The 25,841-nt window shown below is 39.6% G+C and overlaps 1 protein-coding gene across 2 annotated transcripts in view; it reads left to right on the forward strand.

Moving 5' to 3' along the window:
- The first annotated feature begins 21,783 nt into the window (after positions 1 to 21,783).
- The window catches only part of LOC126298660 (homeobox protein aristaless-like), a 105,580-nt gene continuing 101,522 nt past the window's right edge, over positions 21,784 to 25,841 (forward strand). Inside the window, exon 1 of one of the 2 annotated variants that reach the window (XM_049990083.1) lies at positions 21,784 to 23,068. In XM_049990083.1, coding sequence (XP_049846040.1) covers positions 22,843 to 23,068 — 226 coding nt within the window. In that variant the 5' untranslated portion in view covers positions 21,784 to 22,842. Of the gene's footprint in view, positions 23,069 to 25,097; positions 25,265 to 25,841 lie in introns of those variants that run through there. The other variant, XM_049990084.1, reaches the window with a different exon arrangement.

Genomic DNA, 25,841 nt, shown 5'->3' on the forward strand with positions numbered 1-25,841 from the left:
ATTCAAAATCAGTGTTCCATTTTCACAAAAAAATACTCATTTCATACCGGTACATCTGGTATACACAACAAGCAGTTTCTTGAAGTCTTACTAATCAAGCAAACTATCTGTAGACACCATTTAATGTGGGCCCACTACCAGCCAGAGTAGATCTCAAAATTAACCTGCCTAAGTTAATGCTCAGGGAGATACGTTGCACATTGAACAACACCTGACTGCATTTGCCCCTCAGAGGCTTAGCATTTGTTTGCTGAGTATGGGCTTGGCGATCCCGGGGTTCCTGAGCTGGGGCCTGGGAAGCGTCGCCAGTCCTCTGCCACAGTATGCTCTTGGCATGCTTCATTGACCACCGTGTGGCGCGACGGTGGAAAGTTGTGTGTCACAGGGAACGGGCATCTTGGCTCAAGCACCTGGATCACTAGGATGGAATAAACCTCTCTAAAAAAAAAACCATCAGTCTCAAGGTGTGCTGCATGCTGATGAGATGTACGGCTATCGAGGTGGAACAGTCGTTAGTGGACAACCGCTGGGGAACCTGCCGCACCTCAGTTGTATAAGGCTTACCTAGACACACGGGGCTCTGTCTAGACTTCTAGTTCCCTAGCAGCTTGTGGGACCGAGATGGATCCTTCGAAATCTTGTTTTCCTCCTCCCAGCAGAAAAAGTGGGCTGGTGGTAGGTATCAACACCCAAACAAAAAAGAGGGCTTGTGTAAGCAGTCCTCTGTACTTGTGATTCACACACACTCTCTCAGGTATGAGTAACAGAACACATACTTGTGGTCAGAATTTGTTTCTTATAATTAGACGGAAAGAGGAAAGCTTTGAGAAAATTTCACCTTTTTACATTCAAAAAGTATTAGAGGGAATTGCTGGAACTTTAAAAACTGCCAAACACAGAATGGGACCCTTTCAATCAAAACTTCCAATTTCCAACAAGTCGAGAACATCCAGAAAGCTCAGTGCCTCGAGGAGTATGCAATCGAAAGTGAACTGCACAACACGTTAAACTATAGCAAAGGGGTTGTGAGTCGCAAGGATCTAGTTGACATTCCCCAAGAAGAACTGAAAGCCGAGTGGTCCCAATAAGAAATTGTCAATGTCGAGAACATTACGAAATGGGTGGACGGTGACCTCCTGAAGTCGGACTCATTTATACTGACTTTCAGTAGCACAAAGCTTCCTGAGCACATTAAGGCCGGTTTCCTCCATCTCAGTGTGAGGCCTTATTTCCCTAACCCGATGCACTGTTTGACCTGCCAGCACTTTGGACACACCACCTCGGGTTGTAAGGGGGCTGCCGTGGCAAATGTAAGGCCGCCCGTGATGGTGTCAGTTGTGCATCTTCTACAGAGTGTGTCAACTGCTCTGATGATCACCCTCTCTGGAGTAGGGACTACCGTGTCTTCCTTGAACAGTGGAAAATACAGGAAATGAAAATGACTACATGTTTTTAATATGGAGAGGCCAAAAGGATCTATAAGGCCATGCAGGCTATCTCCTTTCTGTCTCCTCTCAAGTAACCAGTTCCGAAGACCGATGCTGCTACCCAAACAGCTGTGGCTACTGTCAGCACTGCATTTGCCAGTGCACTCGTGCTGCTGCAAATCCCTTGAAGTCCACTCCCGTAATATCGGACAAATCTGTTGTTGCTGACATAGTGGAGCTCCCTGCTCCCTCAAAGGTTCAGTCCGGTCCACCATGCAGCACTGCCACTACCCCCGCTGCGATTTTAGCCCCGAAGCCTACCCGGGGCAAAAAATTGAAGGCAAAGTGTAAACAGTCCAATGACGTGGATGTCTTCTCTGTCGTCACTCTGGAGTTCTCAGTAGAACTGACGGAGCACGATGTCAGGTGGGGGCAATTGTCTTGCCCAAAGACTGAGCCCCCACCCCATTACGTGCTCCTCACCCCAGTGCATAGACGCGGTGAAAGTATAATCCCCACGATAGACGGCTTCCGTATTACAGTGGAATGTCAGTGGGTTCATCCTACGAGAGGAATGCCCTCTGTGCTTGTGTTTACAAGATACACATTTTAAAGCCACTGACTCTCCTGTGCTACTCGGCTATACCCTTTACCGGAAATATGACCTGACTGGGGACAGGGCAAAGGGGGGTGTTTCTGTGTTTGTCAATAACATGCATCACTCCTCTGCTCTCCCCCTGGTTACTGACCTGCAAACAGTTGCTGTCGACATTTGTGGGTGTCGGAGAATCACTGTTTGCTCACTGTATCTCCCTACACTAGATGTGATCGACTGTGAGGCTGTTATAGCTCTCGTGGAACTGCCTCGACCTTTTCTTCTCCCGAGAGATTTCGATGCTCGTCACGTTTTGTGAGGCTCGACCTCTATTTGCCCTCGGGGTCGAGTTTTGGAGAGCCTTGTGACATCTCACGAATTGTGCATCTTAAACACAGGTACTCCCACTCACTTTTGTACCGCCACTGGGTCCTTCTCCGCCATCGATCTCTCTTTCTGTTATCCGGCCCTTATGGACTCTGTTTGATGGGTGGTCATTGATGACCTCCATTCCGGTGATCACTTCCCACTCTACCTTCACCTATTTGACAGTGCTGTAAGTGAAGAGCAGTCACCGACACAGTCGGTCAGAGGGGCTAACTGGACGCTGTTTGGCCGTCTGGCTGTCTGTTTGGCCGTCTGGCTGTCTGTTTGGCCGTCTGGCTGTCTGTTTGGCCATCTGGCTGTCTGTTTGGCCGTCTGGCTGTCTGTTTGGCCGTCTGGCTGTCTGTTTGGCCATCTGGCTGTCTGTTTGGCCGTCTGGCTGTCTGTTTGGCCGTCTGGCTGTTTGAACATTGCGACAGGATCTGGGAATGGGTGGACCATATCACACGACTGATCCATTATGCTGCCGACTTATCCATCCCAAAGTTCTCAGGCCATCTTCAGAGGCAACCTGTGCCTGGGTGGACAGACGAGTGCCGTTTGGAACGGGTGTGCAGCTCTTCGACGATTTAAAGGCCGCCCTGAGGTAGACGACCTTATAGCCTTTCGAGTCCCAAGAGCGAATGCCCTATGTGTGATTGAAAAGAGCGAGAAAAGATCGTGGCAAGTGTTTCTGGACTCTGTCAACCATTCCACTTGTTCTACAACAGTGTGGTAAGCCATCAGGAGGATTTCTGGTAAGTGCAGTTGTTCATCAATAGCTGCAGTACTGACACGTGTATGTCTCCAAACAGCACCTTGAGACATTCCTCAGATGCTGGCAGAGACCTTTGCAGAAACTACTGCAAATGCCAGCCAGGATCTGGTATTTTTTCGCTACCGTGTGACTACAGAGATGAGTAAATTGTACTTTGGTTCCGATGATTCTGAAAGTTACAACTCTCCCTTCTCCGTCTGGGAGCTGGAATCGGCCCTGTCAGAGATTTGCGACACGGCACCTGGTCACGACCAGATCTGGTACTGCACGCTTAGACATTTGCCAGCAGGTTTTTGTATGTCCATCCTTTCAGCATGACGTCTCTGGGACGACGGCCGTTTACTGTCATGACAAAAAATAAAAACACGTACAGCTGTCCTTATGATTTTATTTTATTTTGTCGCTACCAGTTTCGATGTTTCATTGCGTCATCTTCAGGCTGTTTTGATGCGGTACAGGTTGATATGATTCCCGTGCATAACCCATCAGTTGCCAGCATTACTGTATTTGCAGATAATGTGTCAGCCCTCCAACCATCAAATGTCTAAAGTTGATGGATGGAGCCCCCCCCCACCCCCTCAGGAAACACTACAGCATCCTCTGTACAGTCCACATATTTCAACATGTGATTTTCACACCTTTGGGGGCCTGAAGAAAGACATGCATTGACGTCAGTTTCAGTTGGACAAGGAAGTGCAATGTGGGTGCGATCAGCGGCCAACAGCAAAAAAAAAAAAGTAAAAAAAAAATCCTTCTGCACAAAGAATAACATATATTTTTGTGCCTTCAAAGTGGCTAAAGGTAAAGACGGGAAGTCAATACATGGCCTCTCTAGTACATGGAGAGTTTCTCAGAATCAAATACTCTGTGCAGGTATGGGCAGTATTTAGGAAGCTCTCAAGCCACGCAGTCATGTAATGTTATTTACTAATTTAGCAGTCATGTGATAGGACCACATAATTGTGAAAAGCTAATTTTTCTGTTAAAAACAGATCTGTAACTTACGTTACATGCTGTTTAAAAACAGCAGTTTCTGTCTTGTCTTAGTCACAGTTGATAAAAAGATGGACACAACTCTTATATCTGCCTCATGAAACAAGATATAGTGAGTATTTTTAATAAATTATCCCAATCCATAAGTGAAAGAACTATTTGTTTCACTTTTGTAGATGGAATTGACTGTCATTTGTTGCAGCATGGGTACTGGTAACACCTAAAACACTTTCCACACAAGTTTTGCAGCACTCATCGTACAGAACAGCTTGTAAGAAAATATGTCAGATTCTCTGATTCAAAACTGACCTCAGGTACATGAAAATTCTGGCCCATTAGCTGAATGAGGGCATTATTTAAGTTCATTCATAAATCCCTGTGTGGATAGAGCTAGCAGTTAGAATTTGGCATTGCCACCTTTAAAGATTTTCTTGTCAAGGAATATTATTTGTACCTTGATCTGAAATGTCTACTGAACACCATGAAACTGTGAAAAACACAACCATATATCAATTTTCAGGTATAAAAAGCATTCAGCAGAGAGTTTAAACTGTTTTGGGTGTCTGCCGCAGATAAATATGATCTGTAGGAAGTGTAGTGAAAGAGGACTCACCAGGCTGTATTAAACTTATGCCATAGTTCTTAATCCATATTTCATCTGGGCATCATGGAGAGTCATGTTAATGCTTTCTTGGTGATGACCAAATATTTGTAGAGTGTAATTCACACACTGAGATTCAGTTTCTGCCAGCTGTGTCAGACTATGATAGATTCAGATGTGTTGACTGAGTCGTGTTTTTTTGATACATTGACTCAGTGGTTTTGAGATGTGATCATCTTCATTGGTAGGTAATTCCAATTTGTGAGGATTACTGGTAGTCTTCCAACAATTTTACCGTTTTCAACTGCAAGAAACTATCTATCATCCCTGAAAATCTGGGGGCTCTCTTCACAACTATAAGAGTAAATATAAAATACACTGTGTAGAGCAGTGCACATTAAGTTTGTTGATTACAATAGCAAATAGGAGCTATTGTAGGTATTTATAGCATTTGCTGGATCCACTGATTCTGGCTTCACTTATGTACTAATAGAGGAATGTGAAGAATAATAACATAAACTATTTACACTGTTAATAATTACTAGAAATTGTCAATGTGCTGCAACAGAAAATTTCCAGCATTGCTGCTTTCTTTGACCTTCCTCAGCTTCTGCTGTTTTCACCTTACTGCTTAAAAAGGGAAATGACAATCAGCCCTGTGGTTGATTCGTGAAAACTGCTGTTCTTTAAGAGGCTGAACCCTTCAATACAAATATGTTATTTCAATGTGCAATTACTCGGTTGTGTCTGTTTGATGTAAAATTAAAACACAAAGAAGAAAACAATACATCATTTCTTGAGATAATTATTTAAAATATACTTTTCTATTCCCTTCTGAAAGTATGATGATGATTTCTATGATATTTTGATTGCCTGTTTCCAAATAACTGATTTTTTAACACGAAGTTTCAGTAACCTTTTAAGACAGAGGCATAGTACACTCCTGGAAAATGAAATAAGAACACCGTGAATTCATTGTCCCAGGAAGGGGAAACTTTATTGACACATTCCTGGGGTCAGACACATCACATGATCACACTGACAGATCCACATGCACATAGACACAGGCAACAGAGCATGCACAATGTCGGCACTAGTACAGTGTATATCCACCTTTCGCAGCAATGCAGGCTGCTATTCTCCCATGGAGACGATCGTAGAGATGCTGGATGTAGTCCTGTGGAACGGCTTGCCATGCCATTTCCACCTGGCGCCTCAGTTGGACCAGCGTTCGTGCTGGACGTGGAGACCGCGTGAGACGACGCTTCATCCAGTCCCAAACATGCTCAATGGGGGACAGATCTGGAGATCTTGCTGGCCAGGGTAGTTGACTTACACCTTCTAGAGCACGTTGGGTGGCACGGGATACATGCGGACGTGCATTGTCATGTTGGAACAGCAAGTTCCCTTGCCGGTCTAGGAATGGTAGAACGATGGGTTCGATGACGGTTTGGATGTACCATGCACTATTCACTGTCCCCTCGACGATCACCAGAGGTGTACGGCCAGTGTAGGAGATCGCTCCCCACACCATGATGCCGGGTGTTGGCCCTGTGTGCCTCGGTCGTATGCAGTCCTGATTGTGGCGCTCACCTGCACGGCGCCAAACACGCATACGACCATCATTGGCACCAAGGCAGAAGCGACTCTCATCGCTGAAGACGACACGTCTCCATTCGTCCCTCCATTCATGCCTGTCGAGACACCACTGGAGGCGGGCTGCACGATGTTGGGGCGTGAGCGGAAGACGGCCAAACGGTGTTCGGGACCGTAGCCCAGCTTCATGGAGACGGTTGCGAATGGTCCTCGCCGATACCCCAGGAGCAACAGTGTCCCTAATTTGCTGGGAAGTGGCGGTGCGGTCCCCTACGGCACTGCGTAGGATCCTACGGTCTTGGCGTGCATCCGTGTGTCGCTGCGGTCCGGTCCCAGGTTGACGGGCACGTGCACCTTCAGCCGACCACTGGCGACAACATCGATGTACTGTGGAGACCTCACGCCCCACGTGTTGAGCAATTCGGCGGTACGTCCACCTGGCCTCCCGCATGCCCACTATACGCCCTCGCTCAAAGGCCGTCAACTGCACATACGGTTCACGTCCACGCTGTCGCGGCATACTACCAGTGTTAAAGACTGCGATGGAGCTCAGTATGCCACGGCAAACTGGCTGACACTGACGGCGGCGGTGCACAAATGCTGCGCAGCTAGCGCCATTCGACGGCCAACACCCCGGTTCCTGGTGTGTCCGCTGTGCCGTGCGTGTGATCATTGCTTGTACAGCCCTCTCGCAGTGTCGGGAGCAAGTATGGTGGGTCTGACACTCCGGTGTCAATGTGTTCTTTTTTCCATTTCCAGGAGTGTATTTTACACTTAAATTGTATAAAATGTTCATTCTTGTCATCTTTACAGACTGTCCAGATCACTTTATTGTCCTGTTTACGTACATATTTGGAACAGATCTCTCATTCTGTGGAATACTTGTTGTCATTCTACTTTGGCACATGTGACACCTTCATCTCATGCTAGGCAATGGAAGCAAGCTGGTCGTGTTTTTCACAGTCTTGTGTGCTGGTACCAGTTCCTCTCTCTGGTAGATAAAGTTTTATTTTTGTTGTGGTTTTCGATGTATATAAGGATCATTCAGTCTTTGGAAAATATAGTCAGTTATTAAGTCCTTAGCCACATTCTTCAAAAATTCACATCTTGTAACTTTTGTAGCAACACTACCAATTACTTCAATGAACTAAGTGAACAAAAACATTGCAGACTATAAAAAGCATCTTTTCCACTGTTTGCATAGTGACTGTTGTTATCTACAACTGTTTATCTATAGTTAGTTCTGTTTATCCTCTGTGAGCATAATAAAGTTATTACTGAATAACTGAGCAATATTTATTGTGGATGAGAGATAAAGCTTGAGCATCCAGAGCTCAATTTGTAAAGGATATATTAATTCAGAGCAGGCATGTTTACCAAATGGAAAAAAAAACTGCCAGTAGCCGTCATCTCATTCTTCTGTCAACATGCTAATTACTACATAATTGATTACACGAGTCTATTCCACCATTTGTATGGTTGTAAAATGTTTTCTGCCTTTTAACATTAACACTGTTAGTTTTAAAATGTTTTATTGTCTGTACCCAAGTTTTTATGCACACAAAAGTGAGTGAAACGGGACACCCTTTAACTCCTTGTTTTATTTCAGTCATCTTATGTCTGCTGCCTACTATTTTTATTTGTATTTTGTAAGTCATATATAAACCCTGTACAGTTCCTAAAGATGTGATGGGATCTCTCTGTTTCTTAAAATTTCCCACAACTTATTCCGGTTTACTTTATCAAATGCTTATTTGTAGTCAATGAAGGCAAGAGTTGGTAAATTGAATTCACAGTATTCTTTTATTACTTCTGTCACAGTGAAGATACGGTCTAACTATAACCTTCCTTTGTGGGAACCACATTGGACATCTGATAATATAGTTCCAGCAATTGGTGCTAGTTGTTTTGTTAAAATTGTAGTGTATGTATTGTAACGCTCTGTAATTCTGACTTTCATGTCTATTTCCTTTCTTTTAAACTGGACGTATCTAGAATGGATTCCATTTTTCAGGTATATAGGTAACTAATTAGTCAGAACATTTAAATAAAATAGAAAGAAACTTCCACATGGGAAAAATATACAATCCTGGAAATTGAAATAAGAACACCGTGAATTCATTGTCCCAGGAAGGGGAAACTTTATTGACACATTCCTGGGGTCAGATACATCACATGATCACACTGACAGAACCACAGTCACATAGACACAGGCAACAGAGCATGCACAATGTCGGCACTAGTACAGTGTATATCCACCTTTCGCAGCAATGCAGGCTGCTATTCTCCCATGGAGACGATCGTAGAGATGCTGGATGTAGTCCTGTGGAACGGCTTGCCATGCCATTTCCACCTGGCGCCTCAGTTGGACCAGCGTTCGTGCTGGACGTGGAGACCGCGTGAGACGACGCTTCATCCAGTCCCAAACATGCTCAATGGGGGACAGATCTGGAGATCTTGCTGGCCAGGGTAGTTGACTTACACCTTCTAGAGCACGTTGGGTGGCACGGGATACATGCGGACGTGCATTGTTCTGTTGGAACAGCAAGTTCCCTTGCCGGTCTAGGAATGGTAGAACGATGGGTTCGATGACGGTTTGGATGTACCATGCACTATTCACTGTCCCCTCGACGATCACCAGAGGTGTACGGCCAGTGTAGGAGGTGGCTCCACACACCATGATGCCGGCTGTTGGCCCTGTGTGCCTCGGTCGTATGCAGTCCTGATTGTGGCACTCACCTGCACGGCGCCAAACACGCATACGACCATCATTGGCACCAAGGCAGAAGCGACTCTCATCGCAGAAGACGACACGTCTCCATTCGTCCCTCCATTCACACCTGTCGTGACACCACTGGAGGCGGGATGCACGATGTTGGGGCGTGAGCGGAAGACGACCTAACGGTGTGCGGGACCGTAGACCAGCTTCATGGAGACGGTTGCGAATGATCCTCGCCGATACCCCAGGAGCAACAGTGTCCCTAATTTTCTGGGAAGTGGCGGTGCAGTCCCCTACGGCACTGCGTAGGATCCTGCGGTTTTGGCGTGCATCCGTGCGTCGCTACGGTCCAGTCCCAGGTCGACGGGCACGTGCACCTTCCGCCGACCACTGGCGACAACATCGATGTACTGTGGAGACCTCACGCCCCACATGTAGAGCAATTCGGCAGTACGTCCACCCAGCCTCCCGCATGCCCACTATACGCCCTCGCTCAAAGTCCGTCAACTGCACATACGGTTCACGTCCACGCTGTCGCGGCATGCTACCAGTGTTAAAGACTGCGATGAAGCTCCGTATGCCATGGCAAACTGGCTGACACTGACAGCGGCGGTGCACAATTGCTGCGCAGCTAGCGCCATTCGACGGCCAACACCGCGGTTCCTGGTGTGTCCGCTGTGCCGTGTGTGTGATCATTGCTTGTACAGCCCTCTCGCAGTGTCCGGAGCAAGTATGGTGGGTCTGACACACCGGTGTCAATGTGTTCTTTTTTCCATTTCCAGGAGTGTATTAAAAACAAAGATTCCAAGACTTACCAAGCGGGAAAGCGCTGGCAGACAGGCACATGAACAAAACACACACACAGAACTACTAGCTTTCGCAACCGATGGTTGCTTCTTCAGGAAGGAGAGGGAAAGACGAAAGGATGTGGGTTTTAAGGGAGAGGGTAAGGAGTCATTCCAATCCCGGGAGCGGAAAGACTTCCCTTAGGGGGAAAAAAAGGACAGGTGTACACTCGCACACACATACATATCCATCCGCACATACACATGTGCACATACATATGTGCGGATGGATATGTGTGTGTGTGCGAGTGTACACCTGTCCTTTTTTTCCCCTAAGGGAAGTCTTTCCGCTCCCGGGATTGGAATGACTCCTTACCCTCTCCGTTAAAACCCACATCCTTTCGTCTTTCCCTCTCCTTCCTGAAGAAGCAACCATCGGTTGCGAAAGCTAGTAATTCTGTGTGTGTGTTTTGTTCATGTGCCTGTCTGCCGGCGCTTTCCCGCTTGGTAAGTCTTGGAATCTTTGTTTTTAATATAATTAGTCAGAACATATTCATAAAACCAAGTATTCTTATTTTTACAATGTTGATGTTGTGGTCTTCAGTACAGAGACTGGTTTGATGCAGCTCTCCATGCTACTCTATCCTGTGCAAGCTTCTTCATCTCCCAGTACCTACTGCAACCTATATCCTTCTGAATCTGTTTTGTGTATTCATCTCTTGGTCTCCCTCTACAATTTTTACCCTCCACGCAGCCCTCCAATACTAAATTGGTGATCCCTTGATGCCTCAGAATATTTCCTACCAAGTGATCCCTTCTTCTAGTCAAGTTGTGCCACAAATTTCTCTTCTCCCCAATTCTATTCAGTACCTCCTCATTAGTTATGTGATCTACCCTTCTAATCTTCAGCATTCTTCTGTAGCACTACATTTCAAAAGCTTCTTTCTCATCTTGTCCAAACTATTTATTGTCCACGTTTCATTTCCATATATGGCCACACTCCATAGAAATACTTTCAGAACCGACTTCCTGACACTTAAATTTATACTTGATGTTAACAGATTTTTCTTCTTCAGAAACGCTTTCCTTGCCATTGCCAGTCTACATTTTATATCCTCTCTACTTCGACCACCATCAGGTATTTTGCTCCCCAAATAGCAAAACTCGTTTACTACTTTAAGTGTCTCATTTCCTAATCTAATTCCCTCAGCATCACCCGATTTAATTCTACTACATTCCATTATCCTCGTTTTGGTTTTGGTGATATTCATCTTATATCCTCCTTTCAAGACACTGTCCATTCTGTTCAACTGTTCTTCCAGGTCCTTTGCTGTCTCTGACAGAATTACAATGTTACTGGTGAACATCAAAGTTTTTGTTTCTTTGTGGATTTTAATTCCAACTCTGAATTTTTGTTTTGTTTCCTTTTCTGTTTGCTCAATATACAGATAGAATAACACTGGGGATAGGCTACAACCCTGTCTCACTCCCTTCCCAACCACTGCTTTCCTTTCATGCCCCTCAACTCTTATAACTGCCATCTGGTTTCTGTACAAATTGTAAATAGCCTTTTTATCCCTTTATTTTACCCTGCCACCTTCAGAATTTGAAAGAGAGTATTTCAGTCAATTATATGAAAAGGTTTCTCTAAGTCTACAAATGCTATAAATGTAGGTTCGCCTTTCTTTAATCTATTTTCAAAGGTAAGTCATAGGGTCAGTATTGCCCCACATGTTCCAACATTTCTACGGAATCCAAAATGATCTTCACCGAGGCGGCTTCTACCAGTTTTTCCATTCATCTGTAAAGAATTCGTGTTAGTATTTTGCAGCCATAGCTCTTTAAACTGATAGTTTGGTAATTTTCACATCTGTCAACACCTGCTTTCTTTGGGATTGGAATTATTATATTCTTCTTGAAGTCTGAGGGTATTTCACCTGTCTCATACATCTTGCTCACCAGTTGGTAGAGTTTTTTCAGGGCTGGCTCTCCCAAGGTTGTCAGTAGCTCTAATGGAGTGTTGTCTACTCCTGGGGCCTTGTTTCGACTCAGGTCTTTTAGTGCTCTGTCAAACTCTTCACACAGTGTCATATCTCCCATTTCATCTTCATCTTCATCCTCTTCCATTTCCATAATATTGTCCTCAAGAACATTGCCCTTGTATAGACCCTCTATATACTCCTTCCACCTTTCTGCTTTCCCTTCTTTGTATTTGGTGCATATTTTTCTGTTCTATATTGGTTTTACCACATCCTGGAGTTTTTCCTTTTTTTTGTGCTAGAAATTATTGCATCTTGTAGTTCCTCTGGTATTATTAACTCCTGTCCGCATCAGCCAGAGCCATATGAGTATCTTGCACATCTGCCCAGAGTGTTTTGTAGTATTTTAACCAAGTAGTTTCTGATACTGTGTTCCTTTCTACATTGGTCTTATCTTCTTTGTTTAAATGGTTCATTATTTTGAGTACTTTGTCTTGTCTCACTCTTACATCACGTTCAATACCTGTAATAAATTTTTCCTAGCTATGGTTTCTAACTTGCCTCAATTCCATTTTCACTAGAGTTGATTTTTTTTTATAATCTAGTTTCAAATATTGATCATCCAGAGAGCTTAAAGTTTTTAAGTAGGCATGTTTCTTATTTTCATTTATACTGTGTGTTTCATCATTCCTGTACTGCAGACTCATTAAAAAAAAAAAAATCACCCTTATTTTTCTTGGTCAAAAATGGTTCAAATGGCTCTGAGCACTATGAGACTTAACTTCTGAGGTCATCAGTCCCCTAGAAATTAGAACTACTTAAATGTAACTAACCTAAGGACATCACAAACATCCATGCGTGAGGCAGGATTCGAACCTGCGACTGTAGTGGTCGCTCGGTTCCGGACTGTAGCGCCTTGAACTGCTCGGCCACCCCGGCCGGCTTTTATTTCTTGTACCAAGTACTTACATTGCTGCTTTAATTAGTGCTTCTGTTATATTATTCCATTCCTGGTTGATGATATCCACTTTTAAATTCAATATACTTTTCTGATATAGTAACTGGATGCTCTCAACTTGAAATGAATGTACTTCATGTTGTATCAGCATTGTTTTGTTTCTGTTTAGGAGTTACCTTCCACTTTTTTTACTTGTTTTATTTTTGAGACTAACAAGATAATAGTTTTCAGCAGTGTTTCATGCCAATTGTGGCAAAATAATGGTTTAATAAACTGTTGGAAACGTTCACTCACTGTGTTTTTTAGAGTTTTCTGTGCCTGGAAGTCGTTTAGTAAATTTCGTGCTTTAGTTTTCAACTGATGCTTCTTATTCTTTCTAGTGAAATATTTCAGTAAAATTTTCATTCAGTGTTTTAACTTCATTTAGTGTTCCAGTGGCCATTTGAATTTTTTGGTTTTAGCTAATAATTTTGTGAAGTTTTGTTGGTATTGGTATTAGGTGTGGTGTAGTAGTATTAATACAAGTAGTTGCTTTCTTAGTAGACAGAGAATTTCAAGACTGCTATTGTTAGTTCTATAAATAGTTCTACTGATGTAACTGAACTTTGGTAATGTAGACATATAGTTTTTTTTCAGTAACAATAAAATTTTACCATGAGTGAGAAGTATGGGCTCTGTCGTAGGTTTGTAGTAGTGGGTTATGGTGTGGGATTTGTTCAAAGTATTTTCATTTGGGGGAATGCAGTGGGGAAGCCAGTGGGAATTCTAGTGAGATCCTCTCCTGGGACTGCAGAATCTCTTGCAGAAATAAGTTGACAGAGGAGCAGGAGCATAAGCTCTGTGTCCTTCAGGTGCAGTTACAATGTGCAGAGGAGGAACCAGATAGGTTGAGGAGGGTCAAGGGTGGTGCGGAATAAAGGCTTATCACCATCCCAAGAAACCTCAGACCTCAAATACACAACAGATGGCTCAGACAATTATCACTTGGCCAAGTGACCTTGCAGTATGTAGGACTGTGAACAAGGCACATAAATTACATACATTCTATTCTGTAGATGCACCCATCTCAACTATGTCATCAAGATAGTTGATGCACCCTGGAACGGACATTTTCAATAGTTAAAAAAAAAAAAAAAGAAACACTGAAAAATTGCTGGGGCACTAGCCACGTCAAACGGAAGGTGTTGATATTGGTACATCCTGAAGGGCATATTAATCACAAGAAGCTACTTAGAATCTTCATCCAATGGAACCTGTAAATAGGTTTCAGATAAATCTGTTTTGGAAAAAAACTGGTCCCCTGCAAGTTTAGCCAATAACTCGTGCAGACAGTATCAATGATTGACTGTGAATTAATTGAAACTTTAAAGTCACTGCAGAGGTGAAGCTGATCAGTTGCTTTTCAACACTCTCAGAGGGGGCAGACTACTCACTTGATGTAAGAGGCCATATGACTACAAACAATGTCAGCCTGTCCAGTTCTGATTTCACTTTTATTACGCAAAGCCACTGGAATAGATCGCACATGGAAAAAGCGGGGCTGTGCTCTAGGTTTCAGGGTAATGTGAGATGCAAAATTAGTGGCACAACCTAGCCCACCTAAGAAAAGATATGAGAGCTCAGAACATATAGAATTTTAATGCCAGTAAGGGACTTGGTTGGAAATGAGGTGCATCCTATCCAAAATGGAAAAACCAAAAGCATTGAAAGCATCCAGTCTGAACTAATTTGTGGGACCAGCATTATCCACTACCAGGATAGTCAAGGAATAAACCACAAATTTATACATAGTGAAAGCCATAAATTGCTCCAAAATTGGAATATGCCGCTTTTGGTAAATAACCAAACATTGAGTAAGTGGAGACAATGCTGGAGATTCTAAATCCACATAAGTTTGTGATTTCAGGAAAGTCATGGATGCACCCATGTCCACTTGTAGTCAGAACATTTTGTCCATCACTCACACTTCAAAAACAGTTTGTTATGATTCATAAGCACTGGAGACACACAATTAACATCCATTCCATAACTGCAGGAAGGGGCTGGGAATGACACACAGACGCCGCATGTCCTTTTTTCATACAACTGCTGCAAGTCACCCAGCACTCGGATCATACGGAGCTGTTATCTTGCACAAATTAGTATGGGCAAGATGGTAGTGTGGAGCACTGCTGTTGCTGCGCTTGTCGTGATGTGGCACGTGGATGTCCAGTGCAGCCCAGAGCCAACATTTGTAAGGCTGCCACATTGTCCGCTCCACGAGAACTGACTGGTGCCCAATGACCAGGAAAGGGAGCTATTGCAACAATATCACACCGAGCTCAAACCAAAAAAGCATGAGACACCTCAAAAAGGTAAGCAGTATTCAGCATTTCAGCCAAAGATGGAGTCTCGCATTGTAGTGCACATTGATGCACCTCTTTCTCAGGAGTCAAACAAGTAATGGTATCATGGACCATAGAATCAGCATATGAATCATAATAAGCATCAGCAACAAACTAACATTTGTGGCTGAGTCTGTGGAATTGTGACACCCAAGACCAGTAGGATTGGTCAATGATAGAACTCTACACGTGCTGCAACAACATGTATGCATTTACGGTGATATTTAGACTACAAGTTACACATTACCTCAAATGAAAGGGATGCAGGCTCCTGGAGTGGGGCTAACTGGCACAGCAACTGGTAGACCTGAGGACAAATCCATCAGTGACACCAAAAGTGGAGAAGTGTTGCATCACAGTCTTTGGCCACTGCTGAAAGGGCAGTGGGCACACTGATCGCACGAAAGCCTGCATAGTCATTGTGGCTGAAAGTTTGTGATAGTGATCATAAGAGCCTGCTACTGCTCAAGGAGAGAATGGAGCACTGCTTCCATAAATAGATGAACTGAAGAGACAACAAAATAGACAGAGTATGCAGAAATGAACATCTCTTTCATTGCCAATTGTGTCATACTGTAAGAGACAAACAATAGCATTGCCACAATGAGTGAAAGTTTACTCTTCTTCCACATACAAGCAAACAACAGTTAGAACATAGCCACAAACATAGACACAATATAGGTACTGATACAATCAGTTGCTGACAATAAGTATGAACACAGTACAAGTGTGAGTGTCTGTTGCACTGTGCTTATAAAGGGGAGGGCTCCAGTAGACTGTGTGGTGGATGCCATGTGTGCACAAGTCATGTGGTCCATTGTAGGTGGCCAGACCGTGCAAACCGTGTTTGCCGATTATTGAAAATCTAGCACTCCAGGAGCATATTGTTATAGCGCATATCCGTATGCAGGGTAACAGCAGTAGTTCATGTCGTACCTGGGTATTGTTGTAGAACCTCTTGAGTTGTTTTTGCTTTCTTTTATGGTGGTACGTCAATATTTTGTGAATTTAGTTCATGTTCCAGTTCTACTTCTTTATTTCTAAAACTGCAGAAATTCCAAATAGCCTATTTATATACACTTCCTATTCCAAGTCATTTGTTCCTGTTGTATGCCAAGGTCATCTTCAATTTATCTGTCCACCTTGCTTGTTTCTGGAGATTCTGAATAATACTATAATTCCCCTATTACAGGACACTGGCTTGTAGCCAGGATAGCTAGGTGGTTGGGCTGCCACCTTTAAGTATCCCAACACACCTATTTTTCTTTTGCAGTTGTTCCCCTTAGAGGGTTGCCTTTACTAAAGTTATGGGTCAACTTTTGTGAGGTGTCCTTCCCTGTTTTTCATCAAGGTTGTCACCTCTAAGAGTGTTGGTTTCTGTATTCATAAGAGACCCCTGCCCCTGTATGTTGTCAACTGCTCTTCATCTGATGCCTGTCCAAGATATCTGTCTAGCTTGAATGGCTATGCCAGGAGTTTGAGCTCCTTCCAGCATAGCTGTCTGGGTTAGAGCAGAGTACACAAAGCAGCTTGCTATATTAGGGCAGCAGAACCCAAGGAGCATGTTGGAAAAATACTTATACAGCATAACATTCTCTGAAAGCCATAGCTTAGAATTTTCAACATAATTCCAAGCAGTGAGGGAGAAATAACTAAATTTTAACCCTTGAAAAAAATAAGATTTACAATGGGCTGTTTTATATGTGAACGTTATGCTGCATTAAGTGCCTTGGGCATCACCTCAGGACAAGATAGGATTTATTAGGGCATCTTGCAACAAAACTTTGTTTTACAACCAAGGAAATTCTTCTAAACTGTTTTAATACTACCCTGCACTGTGGAAAGTAACTGTCATATTTCCTCTCTCAAAGCTGGGAGTGAATCTCCAGTATCCTCATAATCCTCATGAGCTGTATGTGGTAGACCCTGGAGTGTGTAGTTAATAGGAGTGTATTATGAAACTTATCAGTTGCTTCCAGTGTGGATTCAGAGCATCACTTTATTTAGTACAGTGTAGTACTCCTGGAAGAAACTATATGGGACTTTTCCTGCCCAAATATCACTGTATAGGGAGTTTCTTCAGTATTAACTAAGCATGTAATATTACTCTAACTCCATCTCGCTTCTTACCTTAATTTGACTCTTTATTGAAAATAATTTTTTTTGGGTGAATGTAAGCAACCATCTGAACTGCAGAGAATATATAACAAGGATTGTAGAAAGAATTGCATCTGCTTGCTGTGCCTGAAGGATACTAGCATCACTATGTAATAACATATGCCTCAAAGTAATGTATTATGCATGTGTTCACTCAGTCATTAGATATGGTATAACCTTCTGGGGCTCAGAGACACAGACCTCAGGAAAAAAATTTGCAAACACTAGAGCTTTCTTGGGATAATGAAAAATAATATGTGTTGTCATTGCCTTGAATTATTTAAAGAGTTAGAGATCTATATTATCTCATGTGAACATATTTTTCAAACATTAGTGTAAATCAGAAAAAATATACAGCACTATGCCACAGACAGCTGTATACCCAAACAAAACACAAGAACCAGTATGTGCTTGCACCTATAAATAAAACACAATATGAGAACTTGGAATTGTATCAGATACCAGAACAAGACATTAAAAAAAAAATTGAAATGGACAGCTTTAAAAGAACTATTAAAGCATGTCTCCTTTAAAAAGTTATTATACAGTCAAATGTTATTTAAATTAAATAGAAATGTAGCAAAGATCACAACTGACATCAATTTGCAAAATTAATGTATGCTGTAATGATAACTTATTTAGTTAGCTAGGAGGCTGTGTGTTGGTATGGATATGGTACTGTTTTGTGCCACATATTATTTATTGTCTTGATTCCTCTACTCAGTTATTAATATTGTTTATTGTGTAACAATATTACTATATTGTGATATATTTTGTTTATTGTCTTGATTTGTCCATGTAATTATTAATATTGTTGTTTGTGTTATATATGTAATATGTTGTGTTTATTTGTCATTTATGTTGGTATCTAAATGTATCTGCTTCTTATGTGTATATATCTGATGAAACATGGATCATGTATCAGTACATGTACATACATCTACATCAAGATATACATCTACCTGGATATTCGGCAAATCACACTTAAGTGCCTGGCAGAGGGTTCACCGAACCACCTTCACAATAATTCTCTATTATTCCAATCTCGAACAGTGCATGGAAAAAACAAACACCTATATCTTTCTGTGTGAACTCTGATTTCCCATATTTTATTATGATGATCATTTTTCCCTATGTAGGTGGCATCAACAAAATGTTTTCACATTCAGAGGAGAAAGTTGGTGATCAAAATTTTGTGAGAGGATTCTGGTATGTCTTTTTGACATAGCAAAATTTCCTCATGTTACATAAAATATCAGTAGTGCTTGCTGTCAATGATTCCTATATGAGGCTGCAGTGAACTCACTGCAGCCTTTATAGAAGTGATTTCTGAAGCAAAATGTCATTCCTGATGCTGCAGCTGAATTTTATCTCATTACTGGAGTAGGAGTCTTGAACACCTCCTTCAAATGAAATAAATAAATTTTGCTCATTATTTCTTTATACACCATAGACATGCCTAAAGAGAATCAACCCATGTACCATTTATAGGCATACAAAAACTATCTGAAATTTATATCTTGGCTGCTCGTCATTTCAAAAGCTTAAATCCTTTATACATTTTGTGAATCTGATCCACATCTGCTGCACTTCCTAGTCTTGTATCTTAATAATTAACTACACTGTAATGTTTGAGAAAGTCACTGTAGCTCTTAATGATGTTACATGACAGAAAATATGACAGTAGTAAGAAATATCTGTTTCAGATGTTATATCTGAATGAATCTTTGAGGATAATAGAGCTGACTTTCCTCTATCTTGCTTCTCACAGTCTCTAAAGAGGACATTATGTGCTATTGTAATATTTCCTTACTTATTGCAAATCCTACAAAAATAAATGATATAATTCTGTATTAATAATGTCTGTTGTAGTTTGCCATTAGATAGAACATATAAATGCTATTCACACACAATTATGTTGCAACAAAATGGTTTTGAGAATTTTTTGTGATAATATAAAATTAAAGAGGCAATTAAATAAGTAATGTAGATTTTGGAGAAGGTAAATGTCAGAGATTATTTGCTTGGCAATAATCAGTAATTGGAATAAACCCTATCTCTTGTTGTTCATTAAGAAGTGCAATATTATATAGAAATATGATTAGAATATTGTTTCTTGTTAGTGAGCTTATCACATGAAATATAATAATTGAAATATAAGGTGGAAAATATTAATTTCATTTGTGCTTAATTCTTAAAGGAATTCATCAGTGCATTAAAATTTAGAGCTTTAAATTTTGGCCTTGTGAAATCAGTTTTTATTATGTGAAAGTGACAAACCAAAACAACTTTATAGGAATCAGACTGAGATGTGAAATGGTCAACTGACAATAATTTTATTCTTCATAGTTCTTAGCATAGGTGGTGACAAAACATCAAGCATAATTCTCATTAAATGTGTTTATTTCAGCAAGATAAAATTTCAAATTATATTGTTAAAAACAAGACATAGTTTATTAGCCACATCTTATAATTAATTACAATTTAAACAGAATCAACTGTAACTAGTTTTGTAACTACTACCCCACTTACTATTTCATCTAAAATAAGGAGCTAGTAATCAGAAACAGCATGTAAATGAGTGTACAGATGTACAATGAAGCGTAATTTGTTTGCAGCTACACCTTACAAATGCTTTCATGAAATAAATGTTACCAAAATGGCAGTTGTCATATTGGTGCTTGAGTAACATTATTAAAATAAGGTAACTGTTTTAGTAGTACTGCTTCTGGATGCAGACAGTGTAAATTTATGATTTAATGCTTCCTTTGCTTTATAAGTTATGTATGCAGCGTTATGTTCATACTTTGCACTCATACATATCACACTAAGATATGGTATCATATTTTGGGGGAATACCAATTTGGCCAAATACTTGTTTGTGCTTCAAAAGAGGATAATAAGGATAATCAGAGGTATGACACACAGAGAATCATGTGAAAAAAGTCTTCAAGGAATTACAAATCATGACTCTACCATGTATCTATATTTATGAAAGCATATGTTTTATGAAGGCACACCAGGAACATTCTTTGTTAAACAGTCAAGTTCATCACTACAAAATGAGAAATAGAGACGACTTTCATAGAGAAAGTCACACAAAAGCTGTGTGTCAAAAAAGTGTTCTTTATCAGCCAAAAATCTTATTTAGTGCACTACCAAAGGGAATTAAAAATATACCAAAATTCCTCATATTCAAAAAAGAACTTAAAAAAAATTTAATTAGCCAGAGTTTTTATAGTGTCAAGGAATACTTAAATCACCAGCATTCAATGTATTTCCTTCATCATAATGACCCAAAATGCTCATAGAAAATTAAATTGTATTCATCTATTATTCTAATTTAGTGTATTATGAATGTTGTTACTCATATGGTTTCATGTAATATTTAATAAGATTTTATTTATGGACAGATAATTGCAAATCTTTTCATGTCATATTGTCTATGTAAGGCAATGTATTACATATCCTATATAATTTTTATAATGATGATATACAAGTATGCTAAGTAAATAAATAAATGAATAAATGTGAAATCAGCAGTATTTTTTGGTTGTGTATTTTGTCTTCCATTTCCTCTAAGCACAGGTGACAACGTTTTTTTTTTTTTTTTCTTTAATTCTTATAAAAGTCAAATGTTTATAACTTGGTTTGTGAGAAAATGCACTTTTGTATCTTAAAAAATATAAGTCTGTAACTGAGAGTTTAACAAAAAATTAATTTAAACATTCATTCTACATATTTTCTAAAAACAAAATCAGTGCAAAGACTTTGGATTGGGTTAAATAAATCAGAAAGAAAATAGATTTAAAAAGTCTGCCCTGCAAAATCCTGTATCTTTTACCTTCATCATATTTAAAATATCACTACACACAGGAAATTTTTAAATTTGTATTCTATGTTGTAATAAGGAATCATTGAATCATTTAGCCTCTTTAAAACAATATGAACTGTGTGTAAAAATTTTATCTGGTTTTATGTAATATCTGCACATTTGTTTCAATCTGGAACAGAGCCTAGTTTGTTATCTATTTTTAATAACTTTTCTTGCTAGATAAATATCCTTTAACAACACAATTCTTTGTGAGAAACTGTCATTTAAGAACAGTTTTAAAAGGAAAGTATTGCTGCAGTGTACCTAATTATGTTATAAAATTTAAAATTTCTTTAGCACTCTACTGGTTTTCCAGAAAAAAATCAAAGTATTATTTGAGTAAAATCTCTAGTACTGCAGTAAGTTTAGTTACTGGTAATGAGAATTGGAGGTATTATTTATCACATGCAACAGAAAAGTTACGCAGTCACCAGCAAGAGAAATTAAAGCTCTCCTCCAAATAAAGGCTCAGTTCAGGGAAGCCTTATGACATACAATCCATGCTTGGCTATTCAGAAGGGGGCAGGAATTTCGAAGGTTGAGGGTCTGCTAAGGGGGAAGCCCTGCAGGTGCTTAGCACCATTGAAATGAACATTAAGAGAGGCACTGTGAACATGCACATTCAGGTTAATACAGCAGTTCTGCAAACACTTTGTGCAGCATGTAGAACTTTTACATTTGTTCTGAAGTAAGTGTATCAGTGCACTTCAGTGATAAGCAGTTCATGTGTTAGGTGCAATAACAGTACAGTGTTTTATATCTGTTTCAGGATTAATGTAGAGCACTGTAAATGAAGCATTAGTAAATATTGCTATTTTTTTAAAACTATGTTCTCACAAATTATATTTTTAGAATATTTCAAAAGTACTGTATTGTGTGAACAGAACTTGTTCCTTGTTGTGATTAAAATTTAGGCATTATACTAACAAAGACATGAGTTAAGATAATCAAAAGCTATCCCAGAATTGTCTTCCTCATGGCGATCTTTTGTGCATAAGACATTTTTTATTATCAGAGAGAACAACACGTGTCCTATTTATCTCAAATTAATTTTTATGAAGTCTCTCAGCTCCATTGACTGTTTTAATGTGAGGTGGGAATATTTTATCAGGTAGCTGTGTGTGTCTAACTGTGGGAAAATATGAAAGAAAAGGTCAGGCTTACAAATGTGAAATGGAGGAAGACATTCATATGGCTTCAAATCCATTCTGTTTGACAAGCAACACGTCTGCGCAGTGTAGTCAATAATATTAACTTCCCTTCCCACCTTGCAAACTCTCCTTCTTACCCCTACCTTTTAACTCCCTCACTCTCTTTTCTTTATTTCTTTCTGTCCGTCCCTACCCACTCTTTCTTATTTTCTCACTCCAACAAAAACACACAGTTGGAAGCATGAGAAACGGCTGAGGGCTGTAACATCAGTTAACTTCAAGTAAGAAATAACAGCAGCTGTACTATGTGACATTCCTCGATCTGTGGTGGCAGTGAACTTAAAGCAGACATAGTGAAGTTTAATATATTGAACATGATCATTTATTCATAAACAAGAATGATTTTCTGTTTAAGAAACAACATCTTATGTACATATTCTGTGATGCATATAATGGTGTACAAATACAGAGAATAGCAAGTGATGTCACAAGACGATATGGAATTAAAACCGTTAGTGGATATGACTGAACTTCAGACATTACGAACATCAAGCAGCAACTGTGGATATTCTATAAGTGGTCTCCTCAATTCTCTGTCTGGTGTAACTGGGGATCCACTTGTTTCAACTACTGTGGGTTTATTGTCAACAGGACCAATAGCAGCATCTTCAGCTTTAATGGCACCATTTGGATCAACCCCTAAACTCAGTAAGTTGACACAACTATGCTGACAAGAATTTTATCCAAACATATTTATTAGAAATTTAAGTGTAAAATGTACTGTACAAATTGGCTTAATTATATGAAGATTTGATAGGGTTAACAATGCCAGCATATAAACTGTTCCAGTTTCCCTCATTGAAGTAAAGCACTCTTATTTATACAAATAACTTGGGAATGTGTTGACCATAAGAGAAAAACAGTATTTGAGAGTGCAGCAACTATTAGGCACATTTGCAAAATTTGGTATCAGATTAAATACTGGTACATGAAAATTTTATTTTTGCATCTTGGCCACATTAACTCCATATCTTTCTGGGCAGGACACTATTTGTAATAATTTTCTGGAAAAGTATTATTATATAGCTTCAAACAGTAAGAAAGTTTGTGCAGAAATCATATCTCTGCATTGAGTTATTATGTTCAAGGTTTCTCATTTCCTTGAGTCTTCCAAAATTTTAATTAATTTCCTTTTATTTAAGAAACTGTAAACCCAATTTTAACAAACGCTAGACTTTTTTTACACTTCATAAGGCTCTGCAAACAGTTTTATCTCCAGCACTGTATTACATGTTAGTACTGGCTTTCATTGCATTAGCATTATTAAACATGGGGTGGATAAAGAAAGTAAAATGTTAATTTGGAAAAGTATTGTCTTATGAAATAATTTACATTCATTGTTAACTAATGCACTTGATACTCACAGTTACTTATTGTACGTAATGTATGTAGCGGCACATATTTTTGAATTAGTTTGCAGATGCTTGCACATTGCTGTCATGTGGCACACTGCTTCTAAATAAGCTAACAAACACTCCCTTCCATTGAACATTATTTGGTTAGATGCAAATAAAGTTAGTAGAACTTAATTTTGAGTAATGTAATTAGGTACACCGAGGGCCTTAAGAAACTCAAGCTATACTTCAAAGCAGGTAAGCATTATTTAGCATATGAAATTGTTATTTCACCTTGTTTAAAAGCTTCCTCTGTCAAAGGAATGCAGAAACATTGAAAATACACTGCTGATCTTCATAACTTTAAATGTTACCTGTATGTCAGTTCTAACTATAAAAGGAGTATGTTGCTCTTATTTTGAAAGTTGTAATTGAGAGTTCATCTCCAAGGAATTTATTCAGTGCTTTCAGTTATAAAATGAAACTCTTATCTTGCTAATTATCAATAGTAGGACAAAGTCAATTCTCATTTAATCACTGCGTCTAATAAATTTCATTTTCTAAATGCATCTTGAATTTACTGCTTAGCATTAATAATGCATTTTGTTGAATTTTCTGTGATATCTGATGTGTTTATAAGACTTCACAATGCTGCATAAAATGCAAATAAATTTGAAATTAACAGTACAGGAATGCAAATTATTTAAATTTAGAAAACAGATAGCAAATATAACCAGCACTACATACATATAAATGTAAATGCAAGATTAGCAACAAGTAAAATGTATTATCAATATTTATTCAGGATCAGTGGTTAAGAAGCGTAAATAAGTGCATCAGAATAGCGCATATGGATTTTATGTTATATACTTTCGAGATAAAAATTTTTCCGGCCCACTGTCAGGAGAAGTTCAGTTGTTGTGCATAACAAATATGTCTTACACTGAAATATTCCACTTGTCCTTTCAGCTGATTTCAATATTTTATAAAGTCAGTTTCAACAGATGTACTGCAAAGTCTCATCTTCATTCAAACTTGAAATCCTGAAATACAATTTTATTAATATGAAGCAGGTATTTTTGTCTATAATTTATTATTTGTCCATGCTCTTCATTTCTATATACAATCTGTGAAGAGAATTTTAAATCTGAAGAAATTTAAATTAGAAGATCTAAATGTTATTACTTGAGACACAAAGAGAGGATGAGCAAAGAAAGTTGGTTGGTGCAGTATAATCAAAAAATGGTGAGATAATTATTATGAGTTCCTTACTGATATGACATAGAGTAAAAAAGAAGTAAGAGAGAGAAAGAGCAAAGGTTGGACTGATAACTAACTGAAACAAGGGGGACAGTAATGGTAGATGTTGTATTATACATTATGTAATTATCCTACATTATAAGTTCATCAAAATAAACTCTCAAAATGTGTAGGAACTGGTGTTAGGAACATGCAGGTGCTCCAAAGATCCCCATGCAAAGGACAGCTTTTTGGGATGTGGAATGTCTTGGTAGCTAAACATATTCTATAAGTTTTCATACCTGCAAGTTTTTCTTCTAGTGTTGTAATCAAATGGTGCTAATATCTTATATTAATATAAAAATTCTAACTGTACTAGCATGTACAATAAGAAGGTCTTGGTATTTTTTTAGATGGGAGGAGGATAAATAGAGAGAGAGATCATATTATACACTTCATTGCTGCATTTCAATAATACCAAATTACAGATTTCAGAAGTGCAGTTATTTCTATATAGTAGCTAGTTCATAAAGTGTATCCTTGATTTATTATTGAGTGTGTGCTTGCAGTCTTCTGCCATGAAGTCTGCTGTCTGCTTGTTAAACAATTGTATCCCATTATGTGTCTCCTTCTTTGAATACAGTGTCTGAGTAAACATAGTCTTTATTCCAAGTGTCAGGGTTGTGTGTATCTAAAGTCATCTCCATGTTTATGCTGATAGCCAAAAACCTAGTTACAGAGTAAGTGAATTGCTGTTCGATGTTATGGCATTCTTTATAAAGATGTGAGTAAGTGTTTACTTTTATCTTTGAATAATAACATCACAGCTTTCATTTGTACAGTGATAA

Source organism: Schistocerca gregaria, chromosome X (genome assembly GCF_023897955.1).
Source record: "Schistocerca gregaria isolate iqSchGreg1 chromosome X, iqSchGreg1.2, whole genome shotgun sequence".
In the NCBI taxonomy this organism is placed as follows: domain Eukaryota; kingdom Metazoa; phylum Arthropoda; class Insecta; order Orthoptera; family Acrididae; genus Schistocerca; species Schistocerca gregaria.